The 20298-nt window shown below is 48.3% G+C and overlaps 1 protein-coding gene across 1 annotated transcript in view; it reads right to left on the reverse strand.

Moving 5' to 3' along the window:
- Nucleotides 1-20298, reverse strand: part of LOC125965758 (patatin-like phospholipase domain-containing protein 7) — a 67864-nt gene that overhangs the window by 27325 nt on the left and 20241 nt on the right. Inside the window, exons 11-12 of the mRNA XM_068650130.1 lie at nt 11804-11924; nt 11638-11715 (exon numbers count right to left, since the gene is read on the reverse strand). Of these exons, the coding sequence (XP_068506231.1) occupies nt 11638-11715; nt 11804-11924 (199 nt within the window). The remainder of the gene's footprint in view (nt 1-11637; nt 11716-11803; nt 11925-20298) is intronic.

The following is a 20298-nucleotide window of genomic DNA, read 5'->3' on the forward strand; positions in this document are numbered from 1 at the left end:
CCTGCTGAAGACCACTCCCCCTCCACACGAGCAGCCCCTGTGCCTCTCTGCCGACAGCGTGAGGAGGGTGGTTGCCGCTATCAACACCCGTAAGGCGGCGGGCCCTGACAACATCCCAGGTCGAGCGCTGAAGGATTGCGCTGGGGAGCTGACGGGTGTCTTCACGGACATCTTTAACATTTCCCTGCAGCAGGCCGTCGTCCCTTCGTGTTTCAAGGCTGCCACCATCGTACCTATGCCGAAGAAGCCTGCTCCGTCCTGCTTCAATGACTACCGCCCCGTGGCACTGACGCCCATCATCATGAAGTGCTTTGAGCGGCTTGTCTTGGAGCACATCAGATCCATTCTCTCCCCCACCATAGACCCCTTCCAGTTTGCGTACCGGACCAAACGGTCCTCTGAGGATGCCATCTGCTCTGCCCTCCACTCGGCCCTCTCCCACCTGGAGAGTAGGGACTCGTATGTGAGATTGCTGTTTGTGGACTTCAGTTCTGCCTTCAACACCATTGTGCCACAAAAACTCATCTACAACCTTGACAAGCTGGGCCTCAGGACCTACCTCTGCAACTGGCTACTGCATTTCCTCTGTCAGAGGCCTCAGGTGGTACGTGTTGGCGACAAAATCTCCGCCAGCATCACGCTGAGCACGGGGGCCCCCCAAGGCTGTGTGCTCAGTCCGCTGCTCTTCACCCTGCTGACGCATGACTGCACTGTGTCCTACAGCGACAACCACATAGTGAAGTTGGCTGACGACACGACTCTGGTGGGTCTCATCACCAAGGGCGACGAGACTCAGTACAGGTTGGAGGTTGACCTTTTGACCGCGTGGTGCAGGGACAACAACCTCCTGCTGAACGTCAACAAGACCAAGGAAATTGTTGTTGACTTCCAGAAGGGTCACACCCAACACCTGCCGCTGACCATCGACGGTGCTGTGGTGGAGAGGGTGAGCAGCACCAAATTCCTAGAGGTGCACATCAGTGAGGACCTTTCCTGGTCCGCCAACACCGCGTCACTGGCGAAGGAAGCTCAGCGCCGCCTGTACTTCCTGCGGAAACTCAGGCGAGCAAGTGCTCCTCTGGCCGTCATGACTACATTCTACCGTGGCACCATTGAGAGCGTCCTCTCCAGTTGTATCGCTGTCTGGGGTGGTAGCTGCACTGAGTACAACATGAAGGCCCTGCAAGGCATAGTAGATTGGTGCTTCCCTCCCTCCCTGAAGGGCATTTACGCCTCCCATCTCGCCCGCAAGGCGACCACGATTGTGAGTGATGTGAGTCACCCCGCTCACTCTTTGTTTGATCTTCTGCCCTCTGGGAAGAGGTACAGGAGCCTGCGCTCCCGCACCGCCAGACTCACCAACAGCTTCATTCTCCAGGCTAGGATCCTGAACTCTCTTTCCCCTTCTGCGTAGCATCCTGTACTTATTTATTGTGTTATTTGTTTATTTATTATTTATTCATCACTCTTATTTATTCATTGATTGTGCCTTCTTGTTTTATTTTTCTTGTGTTGTTTACTTGTATGTACATTGTGAACTACCGTAATTTCCGGACTATAAGTCGCGTTTTTTTTCATAGTTTGGGTGGGGGGGCGACTTATACTCAGGAGCGACTTATATATGTTTTTTTTCACAAATTTTTACTTGATCATTAAGACATCACTTACAAGTATAGTTGACCACTTCCCATGTTATTTTTAGTATAGTTGATCACTTCACATGCTTTTATTTCTTTATCTTGAACATATTCAAAACATAAAAAATAGAGAAAACATCAAATAAAGCAATTAACACTTTAAAGCACCATATCCAAGTCCACTGTCTGCTGTATGTACACTTGCTCCATTTTTGCTCCTCTTATATTTATTATTATTATTTATTATTACCGTATTTGCCGGTGTATTGGTCGACCTTTTTCGATCCAAAATCGACCGAAAAAAATCGACCTCGACTTATACACCGAGTCATAAAATTTAACTTCGTATTCATCGCTTCAAATGTGATGGTAACCAAGGCCGTTTCTCATGCATCTCATTGTGCGTTGCACTTAGAAAATTTGAACCGGGCGGCGTGCGCGAGTGCGCGGCCCGCTGGAAGTCACAGCCGATCCGCTCGGCGGGGGCTATTTTCGGCCACTTGGCGCGTGCGCACGGCCTCCCGGATGTGCCGGGCGGGTGCGTGAGCTCGCCGGCCGCTGGAAGTCCAATGAGGCGCCGCGATCTCCTCCGCGGTGCTTATAAACAGCCGATCCGCTCGGCGGGGGCTATTTTCGGCCACTTGGCGCGTGCGCACGGCCTCCCGGATGTGCCGGGCGGGTGCGCAAGCTCGCCGGCCGCTAGAAGTCCAATGAGGCGCCGCGATCTCCTCCGCGGTGCTTATAAACAGCCGATCCGCTCGGCGGGGGCTATTTTCGGCCACTTGGCACGTGCGCACGGCCTCCCGGATGTGCCGGGCGGGTGCGCGAGCTCGCCGGCCGCTGGAAGTCCAATGAGGCGCCGCGATCTCCTCCGCGGTGCTTATAAACAGCCGATCCGCTCGGCGGGGGCTATTTTCGGCCACTTGGCGCGTGCGCACGGCCTCCCGGATGTGCCGGGCGGGTGCGCAAGCTCGCCGGCCGCTAGAAGTCCAATGAGGCGCCGCGATCTCCTCCGCGGTGCTTATAAACAGCCGATCCGCTCGGCGGGGGCTATTTTCGGCCACTTGGCACGTGCGCACGGCCTCCCGGATGTGCCGGGCGGGTGCGCGAGCTCGCCGGCCGCTGGAAGTCCAATGAGGCGCCGCGATCTCCTCCGCGGTGCTTATAAACAGCCGATCCGCTCGGCGGGGGCTATTTTCGGCCACTTGGCGCGTGCGCACGGCCTCCCGGATGTGCCGGGCGGGTGCGTGAGCTCGCCGGCCGCTGGAAGTCCAATGAGGCGCCGCGATCACCTCCGCGGTGCTTATAAAGTGCCGATCCGCTCGGCTTGGAGCTATTTCCGGCCTCCCGTTGGTGCCGGGCGGCGTGCGCGAGCTCGCCGGCCGCTGGAAGTCGAATGAGGCGCCGCGATCTCCTCCGCGGTGCTTATAAAGTGCCGATCCGCTCGGCTTGGAGCTATTTCCGGCCTCCCGTTGGTGCCGGGCGGCGTGCGCGAGCTCGCCGGCCGCGATCTCCTCCGCGGTGCTTATAAACAGCCGCATGCGCACGGCCTCCCGGAATTTGAACACATTTCGTCAATAAATTTCGCATATTGAATTTTGAAGTTTAATATAATGCAACAATTGAGCTCGACTTATACAAAGGATATATCATAAAATCGTAAATTTCCGTCGAATTTTAGGGGGTCGACTTATACACCGAGTCGACCTGTACACCGGCAAATACGGTATTTGTTTATTTATCATTTATTCAATACTCTTATTTATTCATTGTTAGTGCCTTCTTGTTTTTTTTTTGTGTTGCTTGTATGCATATGTGTACTATCTCACCGAGGGATAGTGGAAATGTAATTTCAATCTCTTTGTGTGTCTTAGTATATAAAAAAATATATCGACGATAAAGCAGACTTTGACTTTGATAAAACAACCAAAAAAAAGTATATTTTCAGACGAAACTGGATGAGGGCGCTCTAAATTTTACCGTTGGCCGTGACTCATCAACTGGGTGGGCTTAAGAAAAATGGCACCAAAAAGAAACTCATATTTTGCAGGTTACAAACTTCAAGTTGTAAAATATGCAGCTGAAAACAGTAATCGAGCAGCAGAAAGAAAGTTTGGAGAACCGTGATGTACCAATGGATTACTATTTCAAGTGACGTCAGTAGCGCGGCGCGCCGGTTGTTTACATACAAATGTGCCCACACAAGGACTACCGGCATCATTAGCGGTGATCATTTCTAAGTGACACGGAGGACAAAGAGTTTGAAGGAATTAAGGATTTGGAGTGACATAGTCAAAGTCAAGTCAAAGTCAAAGTCAGCTTTATTGTCAATTTCTCCACATGCCAAAGACACACAAAGAAACCGAAATTTCGTTCCCCCCTATCCCACGGTGACAAGACATGGCTCACAACAGACAAACAAGTAACAAGTATAACAAAAGCGTGCTGAATAAATAATGAATAAATAACACAACAATAAATAAATAAATAAGAGGAGCAGAAAAAAAAGGAGCAAGTGCGCGTACAGCAGACATTCCTGAAAGTAGCGCAACAGTGCCACACGCTACGCAGAAGGGGGTAGCGAGTTCAGGGCCCTAACAGCCTGGGGAAAGAAGCTGTTGGCAAGTCTGGTGGTGCGGGAGCGCAGGCTCCTGTACCTCTTCCCTGAGGGCAGAAGGTCAAACAAAGAGTGAGCCGGGTGACTCACATCTCTGGCAATCGAGGTTGCCTTGCGGGCGAGATGGGAGGTGTAAATGTCCTTCAGGGAGGGGAGCGAAGCACCAATAATCTTACCAGCCGTATTCACTATGCGCTGCAGGGCCTTCAAGTTCTGTTCAGTGCAGTTACCACCCCAGACAGCGATGCAACTGGTGATGACGCTCTCAATAGTGCCACGGTAGAATGTAGACAGGACTGCCTGAGGAGCACATGCACGCCTGAGCTTCCGCAGGAAGTACAGGCGGCGCTGAGCTTTCTTTGCCAGTGACGAGGTGTTTGCGGACCAGGAGAGGTCCTCACTGATGTGCACCCCCAGGAACTTGGTGCAGCTCATCCTCTCCACCACAGCACCATCGATGATCAGCGGCAGGTGTGTTGTGTGACCCTTCCGGAAGTCAACAATGATTTCCTTGGTCTTATTAACGTTCAGCAGGAGGTTGTTGTCCCTGCACCACGTGGTCAGAAGGTCAACCTCCGACCTGTACTGAGTCTCGTCGCCCTTTGTGATGAGACCCACCAGAGTCGTGTCGTCAGCAAACTTCACTATGCGGTTGTCGCTGTAGGTCGCAGTGCAGTCATGCGTCAGCAGGGTGAAGAGTAATGGACTGAGCACGCAGCCCTGGGGGGCCCCCGTGCTCAGCGTGATGCTGGCGGAGATTTTGTCGCCAACACGCACCACCTGAGGCCTCTGACAGAGGAAGTCCAGTATCCAGTTGCAGAGGGAGGTACTGAGGCCCAGCTCGTCGAGTTTGCAGATGAGTCGCTGCGGCACAATGGTGTTGAAGGCAGAGCTGAAGTCCACAAACAGCAACCTCACATATGAGTCCTTTCTCTCCAGATGGGTGAGGGCCGAGTGGAGGGCAGAGCAGATGGCATCCTCAGAGGACCGCTTGGCACGGTACGCAAACTGGAAAGGGTCAATGGTGGGGGGGAGAACGGACTTGATGTGCTCCATGACCAGCCGCTCAAAGCACTTCATGATGATGGGCGTCAGTGCCACAGGGCGGTAGTCATTGAAGCAGGACGGTGCAGGTTTCTTCGGCACAGGAACAATGGTGGCAGCCTTGAAACACGAGGGGACGATGGCCTGCTGCAGGGAAACGTTAAAGATGTCCGTGAAGACACCCGACAGCTCCCCAGCGCAGTCCTTCAGCGCTCGACCCGGGATGTTGTCAGGGCCCGCCGCCTTACGGGTGTCAATAGCGGCAAGCGCCCTCCTCACACCGTCGGCAGAGAGGCGCAGGGGCTGCTCGTGTGGGGGGGAGTGGTCTTCAGCGGGCAAGTGCTGTTCTGGGCGTCGAAGCGAGCAAAGAAGCGGTTCAGATCGTTCAGCAGACGGACGTCGCCCTCACAGCTCCTCGGCGCGGGCTTGTAGTCCGTGATGGTCTGAATGCCCCGCCAAAGGCTACGTGCGTCCTTGCTGTCCTTGAAGTGGGTGGAGACCTTGCACGAGAACGCCTTCTTCGCTTCTTTGATGCCTCGGGACAGGTCGGCCCTCGCTGTCCTCAAGCCAGCCTCATCCCCCGCTCTGAAAGCCTTGTCTCTGGCCCTCAACAGTCTGAGGACAGCCCCCGTCAGCCACGGCTTCCAGTTCGCGCGAGTGACGACGGATTTGGAGCAAGTCACATCATCGATGCACTTCGTGATGTAAGAGGTAACAGAGTCAGTATACTCCTCTATGTCCGTCCAATCGTTGTAGGTGGCTGCCTGCGTAAACAAGTCCCAGTCAGTGGTGTCGAAGCAGTCACGAAGTGCATCGGAGGCACCCTCAGGCCACACTCGAACCTGCCTCCGAACCGGCCTGGATGCCTTTACCAATTGTCTGTATGCGGGCAAAAGCAAAACGGTGAGATGGTCAGAAAGCCCCAGATGGGGGAGGGGGGTGGCTTTGAAAGCTCCCTTTTGCGCCGAGTAGACTAGGTCCAGGAAGCTGTCGCCACGTGTCGGAAAAGGAACATGCTGGTGAAGCCTCGGGAAAACAGACTTCAGGTTGGCATGATTGAAGTCTCCAGCGAAGATGGTGAAACCGTCAGGGTGCGCTGTTTGCTGTTCACTGACAGCCTGGTACAGTTCACCAAGCGCCGCGATCCTGTCTCCTTCGATGTTGGAAGGCGGGATGTATACCGCGACTAGCAGAATCGCGGTAAATTCCCTCGGCAGATAAAAAGGACGGCACTTAATGATCACAAACTCCACAAGCGGCGAGCAGTGCTTACATACCACTACAGAGTCCCGGCACCATTCTTCTCGGATGTAGACGCATATTCCACCTCCACGCGACTTTCCCCCTCGTACAATGGCACGGTCCGCCCGATAGCACGCTAGCCGCTCCAGGTGCACTGCAGAGTCCGGAATGTTGTCACTCAACCAGGTCTCGGTGAACACGAGCACACAGCAGTTCCGCACCGTCCGGTTCGTAGACCTCAGCAGGCGAACGTAATCCATTTTGTTGTCCAGCGATCGAACATTCGCCAGAAGAATGGAGGGCACCGCCGGTCGCGCTGGGTTGGCCGCCAGCCTGGCCCGGACGCCTCCGCGCTTGCCCCTCTTCTGCCTCCTCGCACACCGTTTCCGACGGCTCCCAACCGGGGGAGGAATAGCGGGTGAGGTCGGCGACGTTTCAGGACGTAGCAGTCCGAGCGCCTTTAATGTCGACGCTTCAAAGTCCAGAACGCCGCAAAACCCACTTCTGCCGATGTCAAGCAGAACCTGCCTGCTGTACTTGTAGCACGGACGAGACGAACACACAAGACTGTCGGACGAACACTCATTAGACGAACAAATCACCGTACCGACGGGACAGAGAGTGGCCGCTGCGTGTGCACGCGCCGCCATCTTATATATATATATATATATATAGAAGGTTTGAAAAACTATTATGGCTTTTACGCACGCCCGGTCTGTCTGGAAGTCCACGGTCTCTACTGAGTCGGGGGCCGACGCTCGGCCGAGTGGCTGTCCGCGAACGGTGCGCGGGGCTCGGACATGGCCATTACGCACGCCCGGTCTGTCTGGAAGTCCACGCCGCCACACGCTTGGAAGTTTGTTTTGTTTAATAAAGAGCCGTTTACCAAACCTACGTCTATCCTTGTACTTTGTTAACGCTACAATATAGTTATATAGTAGATCTGTGGAATAAAGACGAGGCTGACGTCAGGGCGCACGCGCGGCGATGTTGACAAAGGACGAGGAATTTGATCGATGGATTTAATGGAATTAAAGTGCACGGATGGTTTGATAATATTATTGGCTTGTATTATAGTTATTTAAAATATAGTTTATCTATTGTTATATGAGCCTGTGGAATATTTTGAAGCGCAAGCGCCCTCAGCCGTGCGCACCCATTGTTGACAAAGAACGATCGATGGATTTAATGAATTGGAGTGACACCGATGGTTTTATAAACATGTTATTCATGTAATAGTTGTCCTTAATCACTCTATATGTTACGTCAGGCCCGTTCTCAGTTCTTTGTTTGTGTTTGTCACGTTAGCATACCTATCGTTTAGCCTGTTGTTGCTATTTAATGAATTGGAGTGACACCGATGGTTTTATAAACATGTTATTCATGTAATAGTTGTCCTTAATCACTCTATATGTTACGTCAGGCCCGTTCTCAGCTCTTTGTTTGAGTTTGTCACGTTAGCATACCTATCGTTTAGCCTGTTGTTGCTATTTAATGAATTGGAGTGACACTGATGGTTTTATAAACATGTTATTCATGCAATAGTTGTCCTTAATCACTCTATATGTTATGTCAGGCCCGTTCTCAGCTCTTTGTTTGTGTTTGTCACGTTAGCATACCTATCGTTTAGCCTGTTGTTGCTATCGTTTAGCCTGTTGTTGCTCGTTCATGACTGTTTTTGGTGTGGGATTTTGTCGAATAAATTGCCCCCAAAATGCGACTTATACTCCGGAGCGACTTATATATGTTTTTTTTCACTTTTTGGGGCATTTTATGGCTGGTGCGACTTATACTCCGGAGCGACTTATAGTCCGGAAAATACGGTATGTCTTGTCACCGTGGGATAGTGGGAACATAATTTCGATCTCTGTGTGTGTCTTGGCATGTGAAGAAATTGACAATAAAGCAGACTTTGACTTTGACTTCGACATACATACACACATTTCTCATTTGAAATTTCACTAAGGCACAACAATCACGGATTTGGTGGAACTTGCTATCCAATATTGATGCCTCTGAAGCAGCCCCCTAAAAAGCAAAGTCTCAATGCAGCTTAGGTTCCCATGGTGACGCCACTGGATCCCTGGCTGTAAAGAAGTTTTGCGTCGACTTCCCCTTTAACTGGCTTGGGGTATCTGGTGAGCTTATTGAATTGTATCAATCAAGCTAGCATTTGGCTGCTAACATATAACTTGTCACCTGGTTGAATGGCGATGTGTAAATGTTTTTGACAAGAGGTCCTCCTCTGGTCTCTTGAAGCAAAGAGAAGTAATTCCTTTTAGCATACAAACACCTTGAACATGCACGAGACTTATACTCAGGAGCGACTTATATATGTTTTTTTTCACAAATTTTTACTTGATCATTAAGACGTCACTTACAAGTATAGTTGACCACTTCCCATGTTATTTTTAGTATAGTTGATCACTTCACATGCTTTTATATCTTTACCTTGAACATATTCAAAACATAAAAAATAGAGAAAACATCAAATAAAGCAATTAACACTTTAAAGCACCATATCCAAGTCCACTGTCTGCTGTATGTACACTTGCTCCATTTTTGCTCCTCTTATATTTATTATTATTATTTATTATTATTTGTTTATTTATCATTTATTCATAACTCTTATTTATTCATTGTTTGTGCCTTCTTGGGTTTTTTTGTGTTGCTTGTATGCATATGTGTACTATCTCACCGAGGGATAGTGGGAACGTAATTTCAATCTCTTTGTGTGTCTTGGTATATGAAAAAAAAATCGACAATAAAGCAGACTATGACTTTGATAAAACAACCAAATAAACAAAACAAAAAACTACATCTGAAAAAAAATTATATTTTCAGACGAAACTGGATGGGGGCGCTCTAAATTTCACCGTTGGCCGTGACTCATCAACTGGGTGGGCTTAAGAAAAATGGCACCAAAAAGAAACTCATATTTTGCAGGTCACAAACTTCAAGTTGTAAAATATGCAGCTGAAAACAGTAATCAAGCAGCAGAAAGAAAGTTTGGAGAACCGTGATGTACCAAGGGATTACTATTTCAAGTGAGGTCAGTGGCACGGCACGGCGCGGCGCGGCGCGGCGCTCCTGTTGTTTACATAAAGGACAAACGTACCCACGTAAGGACTAACGGCATCATTAGCGGTGATCATTTCTAAGTGACACGGAGGACAAAGAGTTTGAAGGAATTAAGGATTTGGAGTGACATAGAAGGTTTGAAAAACTATTATGGCTTTTACGCACGCCCGGTCCTACTCTACTGAGTCAGGGGCCGGTGCTCGGCCGAGTGGCTATCCGCGAACGGTGCATGGGAGCCCCGAGCCGGACATGGCCATTACGCACGCCCGGTCCTATGCCATGGAGCTCTCGTGTCTGGAAGTCCACGCCACCACACGCTTGGAAGTTTGTTTTGTTTAATAAAGAGCCGTTTACCAAACCCACGTCTATCCTTGTACTTTGTTAACGCTACAATATAGTTATATACTAGATCTGTGGAATAAAGACAAGGCTGACGTCAGGGCGCACGTGGTGATGTTGACAAAGAACGAGGAATTTGATCGATAGATTTAATGGATTTAAAGTGCACGGATGGTTTGATAATATTATTGCTTATAGTTATTTGAGATATAGTTTATTGTTGTATGAGCCTGTGGAATATTTTGAAGTGCAAGCGCCCTCAGCCGCACCCACCCATTGTTGATAAAGAACGATCGATGGATTTAATGAATTGGAGTGACACCGATGATTTTATAAACGTGTTATTCATGTAATTGTTTTATTTAATAACTCTATATGTTACGTCAGGCCCATTCTCAGCTCTTCGTTTGTGTTTGTCACGTTAGCATACCTATCGTTTATCCCAGGTATGGGCAAACTACGGCCCTCGGGCCACATCCGGCCCACGGGACCGTTTAATCCGGCCCGCCAACCCTAAATAAATTGTATTAAACATTTTTTTTCGGTAATTTTGCCTGCAATGACTGCGTTTCCCCAGTAGATGGGGAACCACTCGCCTGCGCATTTACTACCGGAAGCCGTGTCAGAAAGCTCGGTGCACACTCACAAGTGCGTGTACGTACTCAGTAGTACGGAAATGGCGCACTCGCGCTCTATTTGTATCAGTGCCGAATTTAGAGCGTGGGCTGTGACGACAGCATTCTTGTAATTTGCGCGTCAAGCTTTCGGATACAGTTTTACGCTAAAGCCACCCACAAACCTTCCCCTGGAATCCTTCCATTAAAATGAGTCGCCCAAGGAAAAGCAAGGTGGACACTGAGTGCCGAGTGTTTAAAAAGAGTGGCCAATTTGGCTCGACGTATGCGACGTGACGTTCAGCCACATGAACATCGACAACAACCCGTCACAGATGTAGGTAAACGGACCAACACCTAGGATCTCTCCTAAGAATTGCCACAACAAATTTTACTCCAGACTATGACACACTAGCAAAAAAAGGGAGACCAACAACACTGTTCCCACTGAAAATGAAGGGGAGGCTTTCAAGTTTGTTGTAAAAAAATGCATTTTGAATATGATCTGTACAAATAGCAGGGATTGAAACTAGCGACCATTCTCATTTTCAAACAATGCAGGATGCTCAAGGACATTGATGTGCCACCTGTTTGTGACTAATCTTAACGTGTAAAGTTCTTAAGGCTTACTTTAAGGAAGTGTTTCCCGTTTCCTCACCTCTGTTACCAGGTGTTTGTGAGTTAAAACTCTGCTCTGATTTTCAGATACCCCTCACCGTGTTGCCGTTTTGATTACTTTATTTGGATGTATGCTTTCACCGATTCTTCAAGATGATATATTTGGTCAGAATGTTTGCCATTTGATGTGATCTCATAAAATAAACATCTTTCATTAATCTGACCTGCAGGCACCGAAGTGATGGAGACTGTTATTCATAATAACAGTGTCGTATTTTATGAGAATCACTGATAGCAGTTTTTTAGGGATTTTTTTTTTAATGCTGTTAATAAATCCAATAAAAAACTGTAGAGTACAGTCAGATCTGTTTTCCAAGAATTCATTTGGACCAACAAAAAAATTTAACTGCATATTCCTCCTACAGAAACGAATGAACACTATTACCTGTGACAGCGAGTGGGGTGGACATCGAGCGAGATGTCTTGGATTTTGAACTTGAAATTTCAGAAATGTTGGTCTTTTCTGTTTCAAAAAAACAAAAAAACATGAGGTAATAAAATATAATAAAATATCCCCACATCCAAAACAATTGCATGTTGTGTGCCCTGACCTGGATCGACTTTGTCAGACCCAAACTCATCAGAGTGGGAAGGCTGCCTGCGAAGGCCTCTATGTGGATGAGCCTCACCTAAGACATGAGCCACTGATACCAAAGAGAAGGCTTGACTGTCCTGAAACATGTAAAATTCAGTCAAAACAGCCCTGGACTGTAAATATTTGTCACTTACAGTAAATGTGCTGAAGGAAAACTACCATAACATAATGAACATTATTGAGTGACCAGTGAAGTATGATACCTGTAAATATTTTAATTAATCATTATTGTATACTGAGGATCACAAATGGACTGTTCATCTTGCATTAGGATTGGCTGGCCAACTTGGAGGTGGTCACAATTTTTCATCAGTGCTACTAGGGGGCTACACTGGACAAACACTTGTTAACCAGATGGATGAAAAGAAATATAAATATGGACAAAATACATCCGTATGGGAAAAATATGTACTTTTAATATTGTTGTCATGTTTCAAACCAACAAGAAGTGCAAAAAAACATTTGGGGCTTTTTATCCATCCAAAATAACGCAATTTTTTTTCAATTGTATTGAGGTTCTAGTATATGTCAGTATAAGAGTGCATCTAAGGAAAGTCCGGCCCGTGGGCCAAATCCGGCTCCCGGTCAGATTTCATACGGCCCACAGCTTCGGTCTTGTAATGTATTTTTTATGGCCCGCCTGCACTGTCAAACTAAATTTAAAAAAAAAACTAAAAAAAAAACATGAAACTTGAAACTGTAATTCGTCCTATTACCAAAAGGTGGCAGCACCACCCCTCTCCGCTCATTTCTGCCATCGCGACTGCAAAGAAAACGAGGAAATCTGACATTGAGGGCCGTCGCTTTCAAGAGAAATGGGAATTACAGTACAGTCAAACCTCGGTTTTCGACCACAATCCGTTCCAGAAGGCGGTTCGAGAAGTGAATCATTCGAATTTGATTTAATTTTAACTCACAGCCCCGTGAAGAATCGCTGTTGTAATGCTGGTTCAGTTTGGAGCCGCTTTACTTTATCAGCGTGGTCACTCTCTGTTAGCTTGTCGTATGTGTTAGCATGTTAAGTCTGATAGTGTCTCTTTCGGTTGAAATCCTTAAACAAGGCAACCGTCTCTTTAGAAATTAGACAAACACAATTGCGTTGATTGTCTGTGAAGAAGTACAGTCAAACTTCGGCTTTCAAACGTCCCGGTTCTCGAACAAATCGGAATTCGAACGCAAAATTCGGAGGTCGAACCTCGCGAGATGAGCCGGAAGGACCCAAGAAAACCCGACCGCGCGACCCGGATGCCGACTGACTCCGTTCGTTGTTATTGTATTTTCGTTACTTTGAAGATTGTATTAACCCCTAATCATGCCTCCAAAGAAAGCAAGTGGGAGCAGTAAAGCCATCCTAAAACAAAGACGCTCTTAAAGCAATGCGACAGTGAGCGCCAGGCGCGCTGCGGTTGCGCGATCAGACCAAATTAAGCTCCCTGCGCACTGAGGTCCACTTAAATTTTGAAAAGTACATCAGGACTTTAAAAATATTTTCTAAATTTTAGCGATGGCTCTGTTACAATAATGCGACCAGCGCAGTGCAGTTGCGCGGTTGGCGACGCGCTACTGTTGCGCGTTCGGCAGTGCGCTGCAGTTGCGCGATCGGACAAAGTTAATCTCCCTGCGCACTTAGGTCCACTTAAATTTTGGAAAGTACATCAGCACTTTAAAATTATTTTCTAAATTTCAGCGACGGCTCTGTCACAATAATGCGACCAGCGCGGTGCAGTTGCGCCCACCTGCGCTACTGTTGCGCGTTTTTCATTATTTGTAATGGGAAAAATAGATTCAGAATTCGACCGATTCGCTTCTCGAACCGCCTTCTGGAACGGATTGTGGTCAAAACCCAAGGTTTGACTGTATTTTTGCTATTCTTGTTAAAATTACACCTACATGTGAACTGGAAATGACAATAATAACACATAGTGAAAGCCAAATTGAGCAAATTAGCTATTTCAGAAGTGTGTGTCAAACTGGTAGCCCTTTGCCTTAATCAGTACCCAGGAAGTAGCTTTAAGAAAGGTTCGTGACCCCTGCCTTAGCTTATCGCGATTGTTGGAGCTTGAGCGCAACGGTCTCAGTTATCGACTGAGTATGTTGCTGTGATCGTGTGTGTCTTTGACACAAAGTGAGTATATACATTTCATTGTTACTACTGTCCACTGTTGTGCCGTTTGTCCGATCGTGGTTTGCTTCGTGTGCGCGCCGTTTGATTGACAGATCTGGCGCGCTCCTTTAAGTTTGCCTCGCATCGGACGAGTAGCCGTTACGCAGCGGCACAGCGACTAACGGTCGCCAGTGTTGGGTTGACAACATTTATCTGAAATCAATCTCAGAGGCGGTAGGTCTTTTTGGCTTAGCGTTTTCTCCTGCACAGAAGGGCGCACCCCAAACACACAGCAAGTGTGGCTGAGATCCGCGCTCTTCTTGAGATTAGCCGAGCTTTTTATTGAGAAAGAAACAATTGGGCAAGTGTACATGATCGGGTAGGTTCCCAGGCAGGAAGTACATTCCATAGTTATCTCATTACCACAGAACAAAGGGGATACTCTTATGGACGGAGCAGTATGGACGTTTCATGACCATTAACTTAACAAAAACATAGTCTGTGTGTCTGCTTCAGCCATCCCATGACAATCTCATGATCTGATCATGTCTAGCTAACTGTGGGGCTTATTGTATAGTGCGGCTAATGACTAGCCGGCCATATGCCCCCAAGTCATTTTCACAAGGCCTGATGGTCACATACTGCGGAGAATCTTGCACACAAAAGTAGATACATAGATTCCAATGATAAAAAGTATATCATTCCCAACATTCCCTCCTGTTTCAACATTGGAATTCATGGGAAAAAGATCACCTAATAACTACATATGTTTATAAATGAGCATATACCTACATAATATAGTATAGTACCATCAAAAAGCATGAAAGTTTACATTCCAGAGTTTATCAGAACTACAGCCCTTCATCCGGCTTTGGCTATGTTCGTTATAATGAAATGTATTTTGTTCTGAATCGTCAAGAAACAATAGACAGGTAGGCGATTTACGCAAGGCGGTCCCACTCATCTTGTTCACACTGGGCCAACATGATATTCTGGACAGCAGACGCTGATGTCAACCTTTTAGTCATGTAACAAATTAAAATAATGCCGCATGTGGTCATTTGATAAAGTAATGAAGGACATAATATTGACACAATATCACAGCATACTGCAAAGTTGAAATGCTCTTAGTTTTGCCCCCCTTGCATATGTATGTGTCTGTCGATGCAAAGTCCAGTCCACTGAATGTTCAGTAGTGAATTGCTCTGGGATCACTGCCCAGGGCCTGCTGTCCATCCAAGATCTTTATGTCCACTTCACCGTCTCTGAAGTGTCTCTTCCCAGGCCCTGGTCAGCGTCCAGGAGTTCCCTAGTAATCGACATCTCCATAACCAGTCGTCAGCAAACAATTCTTCTCCTTTGGGGTTGTCCGGGGCACGGGGATGATTGGTGGTCGTCGTCTCATCGGAGTGTTCAATAGAACCTCCGAGCGTCCCTGTATCTACTCCTATGATCCAGAGGCCCGCGTGAACCTAAAACAAACAAGCAAACAACAACACTCCCCCCAGGAGTTATGAATTATCTTCCTTATTTCTCATCGTGCTGTCAGTCTCGCACGATTTCTCCTGTGACTGCTGCCTGTTGAATTCTGACACGTCCTGTTAAAGCCTCCAAAACAAGTGAATCCGAAAAAGCATTGAATGTCACAATTAAATTGTATATGTATCTACTTACTCATTCAAAGGTAACCCCACCCCCCTTTGACACATTCACCCAATGTGTCATTAGGCATTTAAAAAGGAACCAGCAAACGTCCTACCACATCATCACGTCTTGCAGCCAGTCCTGTCGAACCTTGCAGTCATCCAGGATCGTCATCCCCAAGTTCCTGAAAATTGACTGTGCACCTCACACTCGGCAATACCAACAACGGACACTTGTGCTCACAAAACTACACAGGCATCGAGTATCTACTAAATGAAAATAGACACACAATGAATCATGGCGCACGGGGATTCCGTCCTGAAAATCATCAATCATCATAAAAATCAAAAGGGTTAGGGTTAACATTTTCACGTGAATTCAACATAAACTTTCCAAGACTGCAATCGACAACCTGCAAAAGTAATACAAGTTATAAAACAACCAGCAAGCTGCCCCTTGGCTGTCGGTTGACGCTGCAATAAGTCAAGTGACACACAGAAACAAAGCCAAGCTCGCACTTGCCACAAGCAAGCTTAAGTTCCATATGTATGGTTGTCATCTACATAGTCTGTCACCTTGTCGGGTGAGTCCAGGTTCGTCATGTCATATGTCCATCGTCCTAGTGTTCGATATCAGTCCTGTCTTGTCCATCCGTGTTGCTGAATTCAGCCTTCTCCATGAACTATTTTTGTTGTTCATGGTGCCTTTGATTAACCATCGGCTGTTAGTCATCACGCTTGGGTGTTCCCGTCTCAGGTGAGAGGAATCTTACCCTCAACTGTGACCCTTTCATACCAACTCCAAAATACTTTGGCCTTTCATACTGCCCTCAACACACACACACACACATATTCCTAACCACACAAGCGCCAATCCATTTGCATCTATCACCCATACAACAACAAACAAATTTAGTATGTGTAAGTGAACAGGCAATCAGCGAATATTAACGGTAAACCCTTCATTTCTGGATGTTCTTCCCAAGTGAATATTTCGTACATTCGTACCGGACCTTTACCATAAAATTGCCAATTAAATGCCTAAAAATTCAGTCATTTGTACTGCTGAGTATGTTCATGGGTGAGCATGGGGAAAGAAGCAGCCTCAGTAGGTCCTTAAATAATCTTGTCCTAATCCATCGTTCTGATCGAGCACCTGGGTAAAGATACTCAAAAGTCTTCCTCCAACAGTCTACTCCACTACATTATTTTCACCTTGCCATGTTAAGGCATTTGTTTTCCGAGTCTTATCACATTTGTCATCGCGTTCACTGTCACTTGGTGTGAGTCTCATGCAGTGTTATTCTTAACTGTCAAAAGTTTTCATGGCTGTTATTCCTTGATCTTATCAGACTTTTTGTTTTGACACCAGAATTTCCCTGTGAGGTGTGATTAACTTCTACTTTATTAATTACCTCCATTGAACAATCTAATCACCTTTTGACTGCATCCTAGTAGATCCTAATGCCCTATTTTCCCTTCTCCAAACTGTTAATGACTAAATGTCTAATTGTTAAGCTGGATGGGCTAAATGTGATTCTACTCTTCCATCCATCCATTTTCTGAACCGCTTAGTCCCCACGGGGGTCGCGGGCGTGCTGGAGCCTATCCCAGCCGTCATCGGGCAGTAGGCGGGGGACACCCTGAACCGGTTGCCAGCCAATCGCAGGGCACACAGAGACAAACAACCATTCGCACTCGCACTCACACCTAGGGACAATTTGGAGTGATCAATCGGCCTACCAAGCATGTTTTTTTTTTTTTTTTTTTTTTTGGGATGTGGGAGGAAACCGGAGTGCCCGGAGAAAACCCACGCGGGCTCGGGGAGAACATGCAAACTCCGCACAGGGAGGGCCGGAGGTGGAATCGAACCCGCACCCTCCTAACTGTGAGGCGGACGTGCTACCCAGTGCGCCACCGAGCCGCCTGATTCTACTCTTATTTCTTACAATTTTAGCCTATCTGTTTCATCCAAATTTATCCTCTGATTATGATACTTTTTCTTTCTTTGTAACACTACACAATTTGTTCCTTATCTATTTATTTATCTTTTAGCAAGACTCCTGTCATGCGGTCGCGTTTATTTTTCCGGGTTTCTGTCTCGTCGATGTCGTAATTTTACTTCCGGTTTTATTTTGTCGTTCCTTCCGTTTCAGTTTGTGTTTCCTTCCTCGGTGTTGGTTGTCTTGTCTTCCCTGATCCTGATTGTGTGCACCTGCGTAATCGATACTAATTGTCATCACCTGTGTCCCCGCCCTTTTGTGTGTATTTAGTCCGTGTCTTCCCCTTGTCTTGTGCCAGTGTGTCTTGCCTCGTCCCGACCACCAGCGATCCCTTGATGTCCGAACTCTCTGAAAGAACCCTCCTTTTTGTCTCGCCACCGAGCGACGCTTTTGTTTGTGCCTTGGTCTCCATCGCCTTTTTGTCTCGCCCCAGTGCGACTCCTTTAGTTGGTACTTTTTGCTACGTGTTTTCCCTCGTAAGAGGCGTTTTGATTTGTACTTTTAGCCTTTTGACTCGCCTCAGTGCGACACCTTTTGTTTGTACTTTTTGCCACGTGTTTTCCCTCGCAAGAGGCGATTTGATTTGTACTTTCGCTCTGTGTGCTTGCTGGAATAAATCCAAGATAGAAACGACTCTGCATCCGAGTCCTTCGCCTTGTCCCCTGCCTGACAGTACACACTGGCCAGACATGGACTCGGCAGAGTCGGAGCACCTGTGCGCCGCAGTGCGCTCCCATGCCTCACTGCTCGCCCAGCACCAGAGGGAAGTGGGCGACTTGGGAGAAGAGATCCGAGGACTCGCTAAGAATCAAGAAGATTTCAGAGGAGCGGTCGCCACCCAAGTAGCAAAGCTGGGTCAGCAAATGCAGGAAGTGCTCTCGTTCTTAAACGCGGGACCAGCAGCGACCTCCAGTACACCCGTTGCTTCCCCCGTTACTCCCCTTGCAATAGCTCCCATGACTGGCGGTGCCAGACTGGCTCCTCCAGAGCGCTACTCCGGAGAACCCGGCCTTAGCCGGGCCTTTATTACAGAATGCGAGATGCATTTTGAGAGTTCCCCAGCAGATTTCCCCACCGAGCGCTCCAAGGTGGCCTACATGGTATCATACCTGACGGGAAGGGCCCGCACGTGGGCCACCGCGGAATGGGCCAGGGATTCCACCTCCTGTCGCTCTCTCCCCGCTTTCATCCAGGCCCTGCGAACGGTGTTCGATCCAATCTCCGCTGACCGAGACAAGGCTCGCCAACTCTGTCAGATAGTCCAGGGACAAGACACCGTCGGAGACTACGCCATCCGGTTCCGCACGCTGGCCGCGGTGTGCGGTTGGAACGCGGCGGCACTATATGACATCTTCCTCCGGGGCCTGTCTGGACCCATACAGGATCAGCTAATCCCCTTAGACCTTCCCACCGACCTCGACGCCCTCATCGCTCTGGCTATCCGCACTGACAATCGGCTGCAAGAGTGGAGGAAGCACCGAAGCAGCAACGCCCCCGCCTTCGTCCCAGTAGCCGGCCCTGACGTTCACCACTCCAGGCTGTACGGGGATCGGCAGCGCCAGGAGCCAGAACCGATGCAGTTGGGCAGAGCTAAGTTAACAGAGGAGGAGAAGTTACGGCGGCGCCGAGAGGGAAGATGCTACTACTGCGGTGAGCTCGGACACCTCCTTCTCTCCTGTCCAGTGAGGAGGACCCTGAAGGTAAGCGCCTTCTCGGCGGCTCTGTCCCCGGGGCGAGTGCTCCCCAAGGGCAGGATCACACAGTTGGGAAGAGAAATAGAACTCGAAGTATTAATAGACTCAGGAGCAGACGAAAGCTTGATAGACTGGGCATTTGCTCGCCGGTGGGGGGTAAAGACTGAGCTACTGAACACTCCCGTGAAAGCTAAGGCACTCAATGGACAGGCACTCTTTGAGATAACTCACATAACAGAACCAGTCTCGCTGTCAATTGGTCCCCACCAGGAGAACATACGGCTACATGTCGTGACCTCCCCAATGAACCCTCTCATTCTCGGGTATCCATGGCTTCAACGCCACAACCCCGCTATAGACTGGGGATCAGGGGAAATAACGGGATGGGGGTCCGACTGTCATGATTCCTGTATCAAGTCTAACCCGCGCCCTGTGCCTCCTGCTCCAGACGCGCCAACCCCAGACTTAACCGGGGTCCCTGCGTGTTACCACCAATGGGCCGAGGTATTCAGCAAGGCCAAGGCTACCTCTCTGCCTCCCCACCGTCCGTATGATTGCGCCATTGACCTCCTGCCGGGTTCAACTATACCCAAGGGGAGGCTTTATTCTCTTTCGGGACCTGAGAAGCAAACCTTGAATGAATATATAGACTCCTCCCTGCAAGCAGGACTGATTCGACCATCGTCGTCGCCTGCGGGGGCGGGGTTCTTTTTCGTGGGCAAGAAGGACGGCACCCTACGTCCCTGCATTGATTATAGTCCCCTCAATCAGATCACCATCAAGAATCGGTATCCGCTCCCACTGATGTCGACCGTGTTCGACCAATTACAGCAAGCCCGGGTGTTCACAAAGTTAGATCTGCGCAACGCCTACCATCTGGTGCGCATCCGGGAAGGGGACGAATGGAAGACAGGGTTCAACACCCATCGAGGACATTTTGAATACCTCGTCATGCCATTTGGCCTCACCAATGCTCCCGCTGTGTTTCAGGCCATGATAAACGATGT

The sequence above is a fragment of the Syngnathus scovelli genome, chromosome 3, assembly GCF_024217435.2.
Source record: "Syngnathus scovelli strain Florida chromosome 3, RoL_Ssco_1.2, whole genome shotgun sequence".
Classification (NCBI taxonomy): Eukaryota; Metazoa; Chordata; class Actinopteri; order Syngnathiformes; family Syngnathidae; genus Syngnathus; species Syngnathus scovelli.